The 14,000-nt window shown below is 35.7% G+C and overlaps 1 protein-coding gene across 1 annotated transcript; it reads right to left on the bottom strand.

Annotated features, from left to right (window-relative positions):
* Nucleotides 1-997: 997 nt before the first annotated feature.
* On the bottom strand, nucleotides 998-12,442 carry LOC114757049 (paired amphipathic helix protein Sin3-like 4). The gene is given in 26 exon segments (XM_028946046.1): nucleotides 998-1,281; nucleotides 2,037-2,217; nucleotides 2,341-2,446; nucleotides 2,534-2,697; nucleotides 2,819-2,971; nucleotides 3,077-3,215; nucleotides 3,338-3,438; nucleotides 3,543-4,166; nucleotides 4,983-5,038; nucleotides 5,188-5,883; nucleotides 6,216-6,470; nucleotides 6,568-6,695; nucleotides 6,887-7,041; nucleotides 7,148-7,425; nucleotides 7,563-7,592; nucleotides 7,673-7,748; nucleotides 8,560-8,696; nucleotides 9,628-9,763; nucleotides 9,765-9,971; nucleotides 10,050-10,214; nucleotides 10,509-10,607; nucleotides 10,725-10,911; nucleotides 11,064-11,216; nucleotides 11,667-11,819; nucleotides 11,921-11,960; nucleotides 12,063-12,442. Coding segments are annotated over 23 exon segments (4,275 nt in total). The 5' UTR covers nucleotides 11,741-11,819; nucleotides 11,921-11,960; nucleotides 12,063-12,442; the 3' UTR covers nucleotides 998-1,281; nucleotides 2,037-2,061.
* Between the last annotated feature and the right edge of the window lie 1,558 nt (nucleotides 12,443-14,000).

The following is a 14,000-nucleotide window of genomic DNA, read 5'->3' as shown; positions in this document are numbered from 1 at the left end:
CTACAATCTCTTATCTATTCTAATGTTATTGCTAAATATTTTATAGCATTGATTAATTTGCTTTCTGGTTTCCATTTATACATTTTAGGAATATTTCTCTCTTCCCAAACTCTAATACCCCTTGTTTTATAAAATGGGGATTATATGTTGTGTCTTTTTTTATTTTTTATTTTTATGTTTTGTTTTTATTTTAAAAGAAGTTCTTTTAACTGCCTTTTGGGTGCCAAGAAAGATAATGCTGGCATGTGAATGGTCCTAATCCTGTGCCATGGTAACTGCTCAACACTTGAACTCCCAATTCCATTTCTTGCATTCTTTTTGAAACCTTCTTACATAGAAAAATAAAGGAAGAGCTAAACCCATTAATTTTTAGTGTGACTATATATAGCCTTGCTGTCATATTGAGATCTCAAGAGATGGGACACAAGTCACCTCAATTTTTAATCATAAAAATAAAGTTCATCCTCCCTTCATTCTTTCGGAGGGTTTTTTTTTTCCCCTTCTTAATTTCCCATCCTCCTATGTAGGTAGCAAAGTTTCTATCTTGTATTGCCTAATTCATATCATACTCTCATTTAGGATCGAGTTGGGGTGCTTATCACCTGCCACCAAATTTGTACCATGCACAATAAAATCCAACTGCTCAAATTTGATTTGATTTTATATTTATACTTTTAATGTTTTTTTTATTTTAATAGCATGAAATTTAAAATAAAAATAATCTTCTAACAATTAATTTATCAAAAACTAATTTATAATTTAATCATCAATTAAGAAATTTAAACTTGGATTGATTAAATTAAATAAAGATGATTTTAATCCGACTCTTCAAAGGCCCACTGAATAGATACAGGCTGGCCTTAATTGACCCTTGCTACAATGACAATGGCTTTTGTTTCTCTGTCTGGCCGGTCGAGTCTCTCCGCCTACTGTAGTCACAGCATATTACCTAAAAGAAATCCAAAGAAGTAGAAGATGCCAAGAGAAAAAGAAAACGTTTAAACATGAGAAAAATATGGATGGATTAATGGAACGAAAATTTTTCCTTTTAGTTACATCACAAATTACTTCTATTTACATGTGACTAAGCAGCCACCAAGTTACAGTATGCTACATCTCCCTTTTATTTGGCTGCTGGTATAGAAATGTGAAAATACAAGAATAATTTCAAGTTAAAAAGGCAAAAAAAAAAAAAAAAACCACCCTTTCCTTTCTCAACTGCTTCAGTGCGGTATCCTTCTCTTTCCTCACCTCTGCAAATGATGCTCTACTTCAAAACTACTGAAGGACAAAGTGCAGTCATTAGAGATGTTTAACTTGGCTAACCAAGGAGCTTTAAGAACAGATTAACCTGGAAACCTTAAACAAGACACCACATGTTCACGTCTATTTTGATCAAGGATCACTGGAAGATTATAGCGCCAGTTTGTTTGAGAAAATGTTAGGGGGGAAAAAAGTGATTTTAGTTGTGTTAAAAATAGCGTTGTTAGCTTATTTAGATTATCAAAATAAACTGAAAACATATTTTTCCAACAAAATCTTTATGATTAGTATAAGGCTCTCCCAACAAATCCCCCTGCTCCCATCAACTTCCTTATGTTTAACTAAACCAAAATCACTTACTTTTTCAAAAGAATGTTAAACAAACTGGCCTTATGTTTTGTTGGAAGAAGACGAGTGGAAAATCAAATTTTTCCAGTTCCCCGACTGACTTCTAAAAATATTGTGGTGAGTTAAAGAATCCCCTCCCCAAAAAGAAATGTCACTTCAGAATTTCAATAGCTTTAAATGACAGATATTTTGAAACGGCATAGTGATTAGTGGTTTGAGAAAATTTTATAGTAACATGTGCATGAATTTGTTTCTGATTTAGCACCTTGGAAGTAGTTTGCAGGATGCAATTGTCATCCAGAAACCATAGGGTGTAACAACTTTATTATTATCAATTTAAGTTTGATGATACTATGCATTCTGCATAAGTATGAATCTGTCAAGCCCAAAATAACTTGTGTAGCAATAAAAGGAATAACGCATACCTTGTTCAGCTCAAAATGGAAAATATCATGTAACAGGAAACAATCTGCGGAACCGCTGTGCTCTGCTTGAACAAATGTTTGAGGACTTTGCCTGTTCATGGCATAAACCGTTTTGATGCAAAGTTTTCCTTTTCCTTCTCATCCGGAACAAAAAGTCTTCGGTATCTAAAACATATGAAACCTACAAGTGCGGGCAATTCAGAAAGGCAATACAAATTGATATTATAATCCACTCGGCAGTACGTCAGCAAAGAATGAAATATATATTTGCGTCTGCATACAGAACAAAACATTATCTAAATACCTTCGATGAACTGCAAGCTATTTTACACTCCAGACCATTACTAACTCGTAGTCCTTCCAAGGCCTGGCTTGAATATTCATCACTACATGCATATCTGCGTTTATTCCTGACAAAAGCAGAATAAAAAAATAATAATAATAAGATTTGAGCACAGACACATAATGGCAACCCCAATCATTCTCATTCATCATACCTCTTCAGGAAAATCCCAGACTTTTCCTTTTTGTCAGGAACAACAGAGAGGAAGTCACTATGCAGATAGGCTGAAAAATTTGGGTCCATGGACACGGCAGTCAATTCAGGCTTATCATGTCCATAGTCCATCAGTTGAATGGATAATCGGGATGGTGTAGATGACTGCAGAGAATATGAAATAAATTTTTTAGTTAGAAAAAACATGCAACTTGCCATTACAAATCCATTTCCAAAGCAAATTTAAATTTAAATATGTAAAAATTCAAAACCAATAAATTCTTACACATTCAATTCGATATATGTTCTCATCATGAAGAAGCACACGGGCATTTTCATGATAAACTCTGTCCACAAATCTTCCTGGTTTTCTTGATTTCTCATATGTATAAAGTTGGAGAAGCTTGTTATCCATCTCATCAGTTGCCACAGCTTGAAGCTAACACACACACGCACATGCACACGCACACACTTTTTAAGAAACAGAGAAGAAAAATGAAATGATGAGCAAAAGACACGGAGGAATGAGATTTATGCATGTAACCTGTTTAACAAGTTTATATATCAACTTGTCTAAGGTGAATAAGACATAAGATTGAGTTCCAATAACAGCTCTGCAGTCATCCTCAAATTTTGTATTGTCAGAAGAACCATCCAGTAAACTGTAAAGGGCATTCATGAACCTGAAGCAGGGGAAAAAAAAACAAAAAAAAGGCCAAAGAAAAGGGAAGCCCACGGTCATTGCATAGCTCTTCTGATCAAATGTTCAAATTTGATACAAAATGCTATTTCTACTGAATTTCACCTGCCATACTGATCAGTGGAATTTGTTTCATTTGAAGCCTTCCACCTTCTTTCAGCAGATGAAGAGTTTATCTTTGCTGATTGTATCCTCTCATATAATGTCTGTCGAATTAGCAAAAACAAACAGCCCCAAAAAGGTAAATAATATGCCCTTAAAAACCAATTTAGTCTTTTAAGAAGGCACGCATGCACGTTTTGATCCTTACCTGGTGGAGTCTGAAAAGCACATAAAAGGAGTCATTTCCATAAAAAATCTGAGAATTCTCTTCTTTCTCATGCAAAGCTGCAGGAACGTACTTTGCCAGAGGCTTCACAGTTAGGAGAAAGCGTTCTGAAAATGGCAATAGAGATCCATCGCCATCAACATCATTGGCATCGGCCATTCCTTCTGCTTCACCTTCACTCTCAACCTTGTGTTCACCATCTTCATGTTCTTCTCGAGAACACTCGCCATCAGCAGACTCACTACCAGAAACATCCCCATTTTCAGAAGCATTTTCACTGTCCTCCAATGACCTTTGATGACTTTCTTCACCTTCATCATCAGCATCAGCATCATTTTCTCCTCCAGCTACACCGCAAACTTCTTCTCCATGTCTATTTTGGTATTGTTGAATCATACCACCATCCTTGCCTTTACTCATTGCCTCCAAACCAGAATCCCTGTAAACTGCAAAGTTATCCTCCTCAAAATCTCCATTTGGAGATAATTCACCCTCTTCTCTTTCACCCTTCAACTGTCCAACTGGTTCTTCTTGGTATCTTTGAACTTTGGGGCCTTCAGTGATGGTCCCATTCATAGATGCTCCTAGTCTAGTAGAATCACCACCCTAACTCGTGATTGAAAAAAGAAATTCAGTACATTATTTCCGATAATGCTTGGTCTAAAAAACAATAAATTAAGGCTGTAGTCAGACTAGCCAATCATCAATGGAAAAGGCCAGGAAGATTGAAGTCCAGACTGATTTGAAAAGCCACAGCCATGTAAAATCTAGTAAATATTATTGACGAAGTTTAACTAAAGGAGACTCAAAACGCAATCAACATCATAAAATAAAACAAACTTGAAATTGAAAAAAAGAAAAAGAAAATTGAGGTGCAAGTAAAATGCTAAAACAACTGGAGGATGAGGTCATACAGACCTTCAGCAACAGATTGTCAATTTATCACCAATGGTCAAGTGGAAATTAGTAAAAAAGAACTCTGCCTCAAACAGCCAACTTCTAAGGAATTAGACACAAATATCAAAATCTTATAGCAAGATGATGCACCTAGTAATGATGCCAATAGTAAACCACCGACATGCAACAAGCTCTCCACTGTTTGGGGCAACAGACAAAACTATAGTCTAAGGCATTAAAAATAGAAACAAGTAGGGATTATAATTTGCAACATAATGCTCCGAATGTCTAAATCAATTGACTTCAATTGCTAGTAACCGCTGAAAAACTTGTAGATAAGATGAATACTTGGGAAAAAATAAAATAAAATGTAGTCCAGCAAAACTATATGTCCTAAAAAACTTTCAATGACATATGTCTCTTTCTTTCCACCACATATGCTATCATCTCAATGTAAATCATGAAAAAAGCATTTTTCACTTGGAAAACAAGTAGATCTAAATTGCATGGGGAGTTCAGCCATACCTCCGATGAAGGTAAATTAAGTCCTCCCTCAACAGCAGGTCTAGATTGAGTAAGCCCTAGCAGAAAAAATATACATCTCAGTGTTTCATTCATCTTTCAGAAATTAACAGTCAAACAACAAAGAATAAACTGAGGACACAGTATTTAAGTGGAACAATGAAGTAATTAGCAAGAACTGTCATCATTCGAAAAGAAAGTTGCTAACCTGATGCATTATCAATGCATGTTCTTCCATTACTGTGATCCATTCCGGTGGCAAATGAGGCATTTGCATTCACTAACCGATCATTAGGATGCTCTTGCTTATTGACTCCTGATCCTCCATCAGGCACGGATGCACTAGCTTGCATTTTACAAAGCTGCGTGCTGCTTCCCAAAGTTTCAGTCTTCCTAGTTGTATGGTCTGTGTCAACACAGTTATCATCTTTAACCCCACCATCTCCATTCATTTGCCATGCTTTGCAAGAGTTTGACTGTTCTAATGGAATATTCTCCTCGTCATTTCTAGAAGCACTTAATTGTTTAGAATTCATTATGGTAGCACCACTACCTGGACTACCATTACTCTCGGCAACACTTGCAGCACCACTTTTGACGGAATTGTTCTTTGCCTTGACAACATCTTCTGTGTCCTCAGCACCTTCAGGTCGAGGAGGAACACCAAGCATGGGCTCTATAAATGTTGTCCAAATCTTCATAACTTTATCCAACTGCTCAGTCGTACAAACTTCTCCACATGAATATTTTATGAGCTGATACAGATCTTCATGAATATCTGGATCCGAAAACTCATATTCCAAATTTGGAAGAATGGGCCGTCTATTTCCAGCAGCAATGGCGAGAAGAACATCGTCTTCTCTACGTTTCTTCTCACTAATTTCTTTAATTTCTGCCAACAAGGCTGTAAAATAAATAGCAAATGATAGTGTCAAGAAAATGATTAAAAAAAAAAAAAATCTTGCAAGCTATGGTGGAATTATGCAGTGTGCACATAGATTTCTTTCAGAATAAAAGAGAGGGATAAACAAAGTAGGTGTGCAAGAAATGAGAAGATTCCAACCATACAACTTTTACAGTGGAATTAAAGGAGGAAGCAACTCTGGAAAATGCAATAGATTGAAAATAATTCCCTAACATTAAAAAACTTACACAACCCACCCCCCCCCAAAAAAAAAAAAAGGAACAAGAAGCATCACGCATACCATATAATAGAAGTGTAAAGTTATATATTACCTTTAGTGCTCAAGCTTTTCATATCTTGTTGCTTAAAGTAGAAGCTCCGATGATCAAGAGATTTGTGATAATTCTTGGCATATATTTCAGCCCAGACTTTATTAAAATCAGCTCGACACCTTGCCCACTCTTCCTGTTTCTGCTTCAAGCGGGTCAGTATAACTGGCAAAGCTAGAGGAGCATTCTTTCTTAACACTTCCATTACATCAAGCCCATGGTCACCATATAAGCGTTCAATGCACCTAAGATTTAAAGCTAAAATGATAGAGAAAAGAATCCAATTAGAATATGAGAAACATCAAGATATTATTTCAAACGGCATATAAGCTCTATAAAATTCCATTGATATAACCTGTTAAGTGCTCCTCAATTCGGATTGGACATTCTGTTTTGATTATATTATTGTTGATCTTTTCCAAGAGCTCTTCTACTCGCTTTGTTGTCACATTCACAGATTCTAACAGCATATCAAGCTCAAATCTGCCAGTATAGTCAAAATAACGTCAGCAAGTGCACGTAACGGATTGTGGAAAATCACATTTCATAATCTATTTGGCAAGTCAAAATGAACCAAAAAACCAGAACAAAACAGAAACTATCACTTCAACCATAAATAATAATTAATCTAACAGGAATCATAAAGGGTTAAAAATTCTCTAGCAAGCTCCAACCTGTCATCTTCACATCGAAACAAGCTCTCTTCATACTGGTTTTTCCGCATGTGTTTAAAAGAATAGTCTTCACTTCCAGATGTCACAGATACCCAATGATCATTCAATACTTCACCACCAAGCTCTGTTCTCTGGCTGGCCACAGGTATTGGGTACTACAAAAGCACAAATAATGTATATGACAAACAAAACAGCTACGGAGCCTGAGAATCCAATTAAACAGTAGGGGGGGGGGGGAAGGAAAAAGTAAAGCAATTATACATTTTTTGGTAGGAGCCGGTAACTTGGAGTGCATCGCTCACAGTTAGATAGGTCCAACTCATTTATAGGTTTGTACATATACTTATCCTTGGAGGATAATATAGACATCCTAGAACCTGAAACATCCTTGTTGGCAATGGCAGCAGATCTGTCCCTTTCTCGGTATTCACGATCCCTTTCTTTAACCTCATCATCCCGACCACGATCACGATCTCTATCTCTGTCCCGATCTTCTGCCTTCACTGATTTTGGTGCATGTCCTTCATTCCACAAGGATTCTAATGAAAATAAAACAGTCAGAAGTTTTGAACCAGACGACAAAGAAGCAAATGTTTAAATGGATCAGCAGTCCAGATGACAGAAAAGGGAGGCATCTATCATAGTGACAGTGATAAAAAGTAGACAGTTCACGTACTTTTATTCATTACACCAGCAAGGAATCCATCTGCGTGAAAAGGGCAGTTAGAAATCATTTCAAAAATTTAACATGTCAGAAAGTAACAAATCCCTCCATAAATTCATTACCATTCTTCTCACATCTTGCCAAAAATTCATTAAACCCCTCCATAAGGTCAGGATATTTTCCCAGTAAATCCCCCACCTGGAAGAACAAGATTCCCATAAGTAGTCATCATATTTCAACGCTGTCTTTTGAGCTTAAATAGGTGATTTATGGGAACAGGAATAACTTTCAGTATATAAGTATTATTAAACTCAGGAAATTGATCCATGATTGCAAAAAATAAAATAAAAAATTTAACTTATATTTTTTTAGTGCCACATTAATAACTGAAGTGACTGCATGAGAATCTTTCATCAATTCCCACACTACTGTCATCTAACCCTCACCCCCACCAAAAAAAAAAAAAAATCCAGCAGGGAAAATGCTAGCAAGTATTTAAGAAGGATTTTCAAGAAGACATCAGTAAACAGTAAATAGTCCACGTTAAAACTTAACTTCCAAATCCAATCATTAATTAAAAAATAACATAGCCTATTGCTTTATGCCTCAGATTTAATGGTCACAATTAGTCCCTTTCACACACAATTTAGCATTTTCCATGCAACTGTCTCCAAGTCTTGTTTAACAATCTATTTCTCTTTGCTATAGACTGATTCCTCTTCTATGCAAAATTTTATAATCACGTTCCATAATAATCACAAATTGTCAGAGCTTGGCCCTATGACTTTAAATCCAAAGAAATAATGGAGAGTGGGGTAAAACTCCAACAAAAATTGCTCGGATCAGCATTACCCAAGATATAGAGGATACCCCAAAACAAAGATGTTTAGTAACCACTTCCTAGTCTATGATAAGTATCAGTCAAAACAAATGAATAGTAAAACTTTTTAATCCAATCATATTGATAGTATGTGATGATATGCCATGCAGATTATATACAAAAGCGTACCAATGACTGCAATTCTTGACGCGTGATTATTTCCCTGCTATAGATATGCAGGCACTTCAAGAATTCCTGATAATCATCAGGGTTCCGTAATTTCTCCTTGACTTTATCACAGAAAGCAAACTCTTGACTATACATACCTAAGACAAACAGAACTCCCAAGTTAGATGACAATGTGTAAAAGGAAAGAACCTGTGTAAAAGAAACGCAGCTCAAAAGATTATACAAAGAACCAAAAAGCCCAACACATAAATTTGCATAAAGACTTTTAAGTAAAACAAGAAAGATTCTCTACCCCTGAACAACCTCAAAACATCAATAATAAAAACATTCCATGTCTTAATGCACATATATGGATACAACATTGCAATAAAAAGCTATGACAATAAATTAATGCAAAATTTTATAGTACCAGCACATTTACTAATAAAAGAAAGCATACTTGCACATTTACAAAATAATTAATATTCACTATTACAAAATACCATAATATATAAACTTTGCCATCGAAAAAATATATATTCGAAGTTTAACAAGTATAAGTCATTGTATAACATATTCTCAAGCATTTTGTTAAATTCTAACTATTTGTATAGGGTTTCTTTGAGCTCATAACATTTCAAAGTTGGCTAACAACATTTCAACCCTTTTCTATCATGATTAGGCATAGCACCAGATAGTTTCGCTTTTCTTTTTTTTTTTTGGGGGGGGGGGGTATGAGACAGGATAGGACGTCTAAAACAATAGCAGCAAAAACATAGTAGTTTGCTTCGTTAAGTTATGGATAATCCAATCAGCACAAAAGAGCATCTTTATTTTAAATCCTTCTGGAATGCAAGTGGCAGAAAAATGGAGGCAACTCTTTGCACTAAATATGAATTTTCAAGATGAAATGTGTGTCTGTTTATTCCCCATTTATTCCTTCCAATTTCAAAGTGCACTTGACACATCTTACAGGATTTAAGCATAATATTCCACTGCTAAAACATTGTTAGAATTGGTCTGACAAGGAAAAAATAAATTCAAAATCATATTGGTCAATTTAAGATCTCTCTGTATTGATAAACTCACTTTTCACAGAACTTTTATCATCACAAGACGATGACATACTGCGCAGACCAAAATGTTCATCAGCATCACCTCCTTGATGCAGAGGTTCAGTGCCAAAATCATCGCCCCTACCACCATGTTTTGGTTTGTGGGGGAAACTCCTGCATACTGTAGTCCCGACTAGTATCATGGTCATAATCTCTATCATCCCGTCCCCGCTCTTTCCTGTCTCTATCGTCCCTACGGTCTTTTTCCTTCTCGCCACGCCTCCTTAGCTCGTTTTCTGTCCTCATAAAACCTCTGTCATCTGGATCAGGATGATCAGCACTATGTTCACGGTCATGTGAGGCCATGGTCCTTTCCCTCTGGCATAGAGATGATTAAACGTTAGCCCAATAAAAAACTATTGATCCAGAGGGACATATATGTATGATGAGAAGAACCTTGTCAACATGCATTTGACGCACTGCCATTGCAGAGCCCCTATCACGAAGCAAGGAGTTCCGAGCAGATTGAGCATAATGAGCAGAAGCTGCTGCTGAAGCATCTGGAAGAAAGTGAGTGAACTCAACAAGGAGGTCTTGATGGTCTTGGAAAAGAGCAGCAACCTGAAGAATTTCAACACAAGATTAAATTGTGCATAAAAAGAAAGTTCAAAGCGAAAAAAGAACTACATTGCTGTACAACCAACATAACAAAATTTGAAGCAATTCTTTCGTATACATGGATGTACAACTAACAGATGAGATTTCATCTGTACAGGCAGGTGGGATCCACAGAAAACCCATGTACGGATTCAATACCATTTTTCCCCATAATGACCATGTGTTTTGCCCATGATTTTTGCCAAAATGACTTTCATAGTGATGTAAACGCACAGAAAGCACATAGAATGAACAGACCTCATGATAGACCTCAGTGATAGACTTGTTTTCCTTTCTGTACATATTCAATATGTCTAGAAAAGATTTGTAAACATGATCATCGCCCTGAAACCGAGCCTGCATCAAAAAAAGACATCAGAATTAAAAGTAAGTCAACTCTGTGTCATACTCCTCCTTCCTTTTGTGTGGTAATAGATGATATGTCTTAATTTTGCAAGCTAAAAAGCATTTCACCTTAATTTTGTTCACAAAATTTATAGCTTCTTCAAATTCAACAGGCTTCTTTTGAGGAGGCTGTTCCTCCTCCAGTGGAAGTGTGATTTCATATCCTTTCGGCAGGAAGGTGTTGAATCCCAATATTAGATCCTTGTGCCCTTTAAACAGTTCCTTCACTCTTGCTATGACACCAGCAGTGTCAATTCTATAAATGTACCAAAAAAATGCAGACGCGTCAATTTCTGCTTACAAAGCCATTAAGCCAACATTTTTTCTTGCAAGAGAATACATTAATAAAAAATGAGGAAAGTCGAGGTCAGAGGACAAGGAAGCAAAAGTTGAATAGCGTGATCATACCTTTGTGCCTTGAAATTTTTCATGACTTCCAGAAAGTCATCATATTTTTCCCTCTTGTCATGGAACATTTCCTTGACGGCCTTGAGATAGAGTAAAGCATCATTAGTTGTTAGTTTCTGAGCACCTCCGCCAATCATCTGGGGTTGCCCCGGGCTACATTAACGAGAGTAGATAAATATTAAACCAATTGAGAAATTGTCAAAGTACTCAGCACATTATCATACAGATGACTTTGGTGATGAGGATCATGAAAACGGCGTCAGGATACAAAAATATATTTCTTAAAATCAAAGTAATAAGCAACGTCCGATCTTACTCACAAAGTCAAACATTAACGTTAACAAAAACATTAATAGCGATAAAAACCTTCACGAGAGACTAAACCTAAAACAAAGATGAGAAAACCAAACTACCGTAGAGTATAACGATGTGTATTCGTTGAATTCACCAACAGACCAAAATATTCGCATTATTTCACCACCGCTAAAATTAAAAGGCTTAATCACTCAGTTGAAGGTTCAATTGTTTAATCAAGCACAGGAGAAAGTGCGACCGTAATCCAAGAAACATAAAATTGAAGGCAATAAAAGCATTCGAACTTACGCTTCCGCTCTTGAAGACACCATGGGCCGTTTGAGTTGAGAGCTCACATAACCATCGTCTCTAGACCTCTTCATCTCCAGCAAGAAACCAAAATAAAACTCTCGCTCTCTTCAACACCAAATCATGCTCTGAACTCCGATTATATTCAAAATCCTACAAGCCCAAGTTGCTCATTCAAACAAAAGCAACAAGCAGACAACAGATCTAACCAGAGGAAATTAACAAATAAAAGGAACAAAAGCAAGAATTCCAACCTCAAACCTCAGAGGCAGATCACCTCCGAAGGGCCAAATCCTAGCAAAAGAATAAAAGCAAATTTTGAATTACGTCAATGTAAAGCAACATGAAGATTATATGGAGCACATAAAAAGAAGAGGATTCAAAGCCGAAATTTACAAAGTGATCGTGAGGTTGCCGAACTGCAAAGTCCTCCCCAACAAGCTTCCGCCCCCAGCAACGGCCAAAGACAACAAATGAAACCCGCACAAGGAAGAGAGAGAGAGAAAAAAAAAAGGCTCTTTTTCTATACGAGCGGTTTCGGGAGGTCCCTTTGATCCTCGGGAACAACAATCAGAGAAGATGATGTTGATGATGATAGACAAATTGCAAGAACCTCTCCTCAGTTCAAAATCTTTTTCTCCAATCCATCTATCTATTTACTAATAACCCGTTTTTTTTTCTTTTTTCCTGGGCAGAAATACAATCCAGAAGTGGGTAGAGACAATGCACCAAGAGAGAAATGAACGTGAGAGCACACAATGTGATGTGCGTATGTGCGGATATGCAGATGAAAAATAACACATTAAAAAACTCTTTCGAAGAAAAAATTATAACTTCGGCACATTGTGCATTTGGATTTGGGTTTGGGTTGCCTATGGTCATTGACGGCCGCTTCCCGGTCACCCTCAAGCTCTTACCGCTAATAGGCGGTTAATTTCTGATCATAAAATTAGGGCTGAAGATTCTGTAATGTGCGTACTCATCACGGCCCGGTTCCGACTTACCAGTGGCATTACCGACATTCCAATTAGTTGGAGGGGTATTTTAGTCCTGCTGCTGAAAGAAAATTATTTTTTTAAAGTAATTGTCCGTACAGTCCTATAAAAATTGGAGATGATTTTTCCAAAATATCCATTTAGTTATTTGTAAAAAAAAATTATAAATTTGAAATACAAAATAAATTAAAAACTTATATTTAAAATAAAAATATATCCAATTAAGAAGTAAAGATATGATCTATTGAGATCATGTAAATATTTTGCCTGCTATAAATTTTATATGTATTAATGATCAATTGATTTTTTTTTTTTTGGACCTGAATGATCAAATTGATTGGCGACTAGTTGATATAAGCCTATTAGTTTTTTATAAATATAACCAGAAAAAACTTGCTTTAACCGACGATTATAGCAACAAGAAAACTTCAATTCTTTTGCTTAATGTAAGGTTTATAAATATGTTATTAGATTAAGTAATGGAATGATCCATATTCTATTTTGTCTGCGAAGAAATCCCAAATTTTTTCGTACCTCACATTGCTACACGTCGGCATGTATTAGGCTCAAATAATTTTATTTATATTTGTTTTTTTTAACCAGCAATATTAGTTTTTTGTTGTAACAAATTTCCTTACTCAGAATGAAGTGTTACGCTCAATTTTAGTGCCCATGGACTCCTAATAATCATGGGCCAGTCTTCAATAGTTGGCCCAACAACTGGGCCCAAATGAAGCGAATCAAGCCCCGATATGATCCATATAGGAGTCATTATGATAAAATATTTAAATTACCAAAGAGATTGAATCTAATAAAAAAAACTAATCCCCACAGTGTAGTAAACTAAGATTTGAATCCTTATTAAAAGAAGTATTCATATTTAAGGCCCTACAATGCTTTAATCAGAATTGCATCCAATAAAAAAAATACATGTGTCTATCAAATATATCTATATTTAAATTCTACCAATGGTTTAGATCTAGTAAAAAAAAAAATTAGTCTTTTATAACATGGTGAACTATGGTTTGAGTTCTTATTAAGATAAGTATCCATATTTAGTGTTCAATCGTACCTCGAATAGGATTGCCTCCAATAAAATGATACATATGGCTAGTAATAAAATATTTAAATTCTTTTTCATGCATTTGATAGTTAAACATGATAACTATATGCTTTTTATATAATACTCTAAAAAGTACATGGTCTAATAAAGAAATTTGACAAAATCCCAACAAAAAAAAAAATACCTCTAAAATTTTACAATCCCAAATCAAAAATGACTACAAAAATATATTGTGATTTGCTTTTCAAACGTTGTCAATTATCATTAAAATGTAGT

The sequence above is a fragment of the Neltuma alba genome, unplaced genomic scaffold (assembly GCF_004799145.2).
Source record: "Neltuma alba isolate B1F8T4 unplaced genomic scaffold, ASM479914v2 tig00010560_pilon, whole genome shotgun sequence".
Taxonomy (NCBI): Eukaryota; Viridiplantae; Streptophyta; class Magnoliopsida; order Fabales; family Fabaceae; genus Neltuma; species Neltuma alba.
This window is presented reverse-complemented; position numbering and strand designations above follow the sequence as displayed.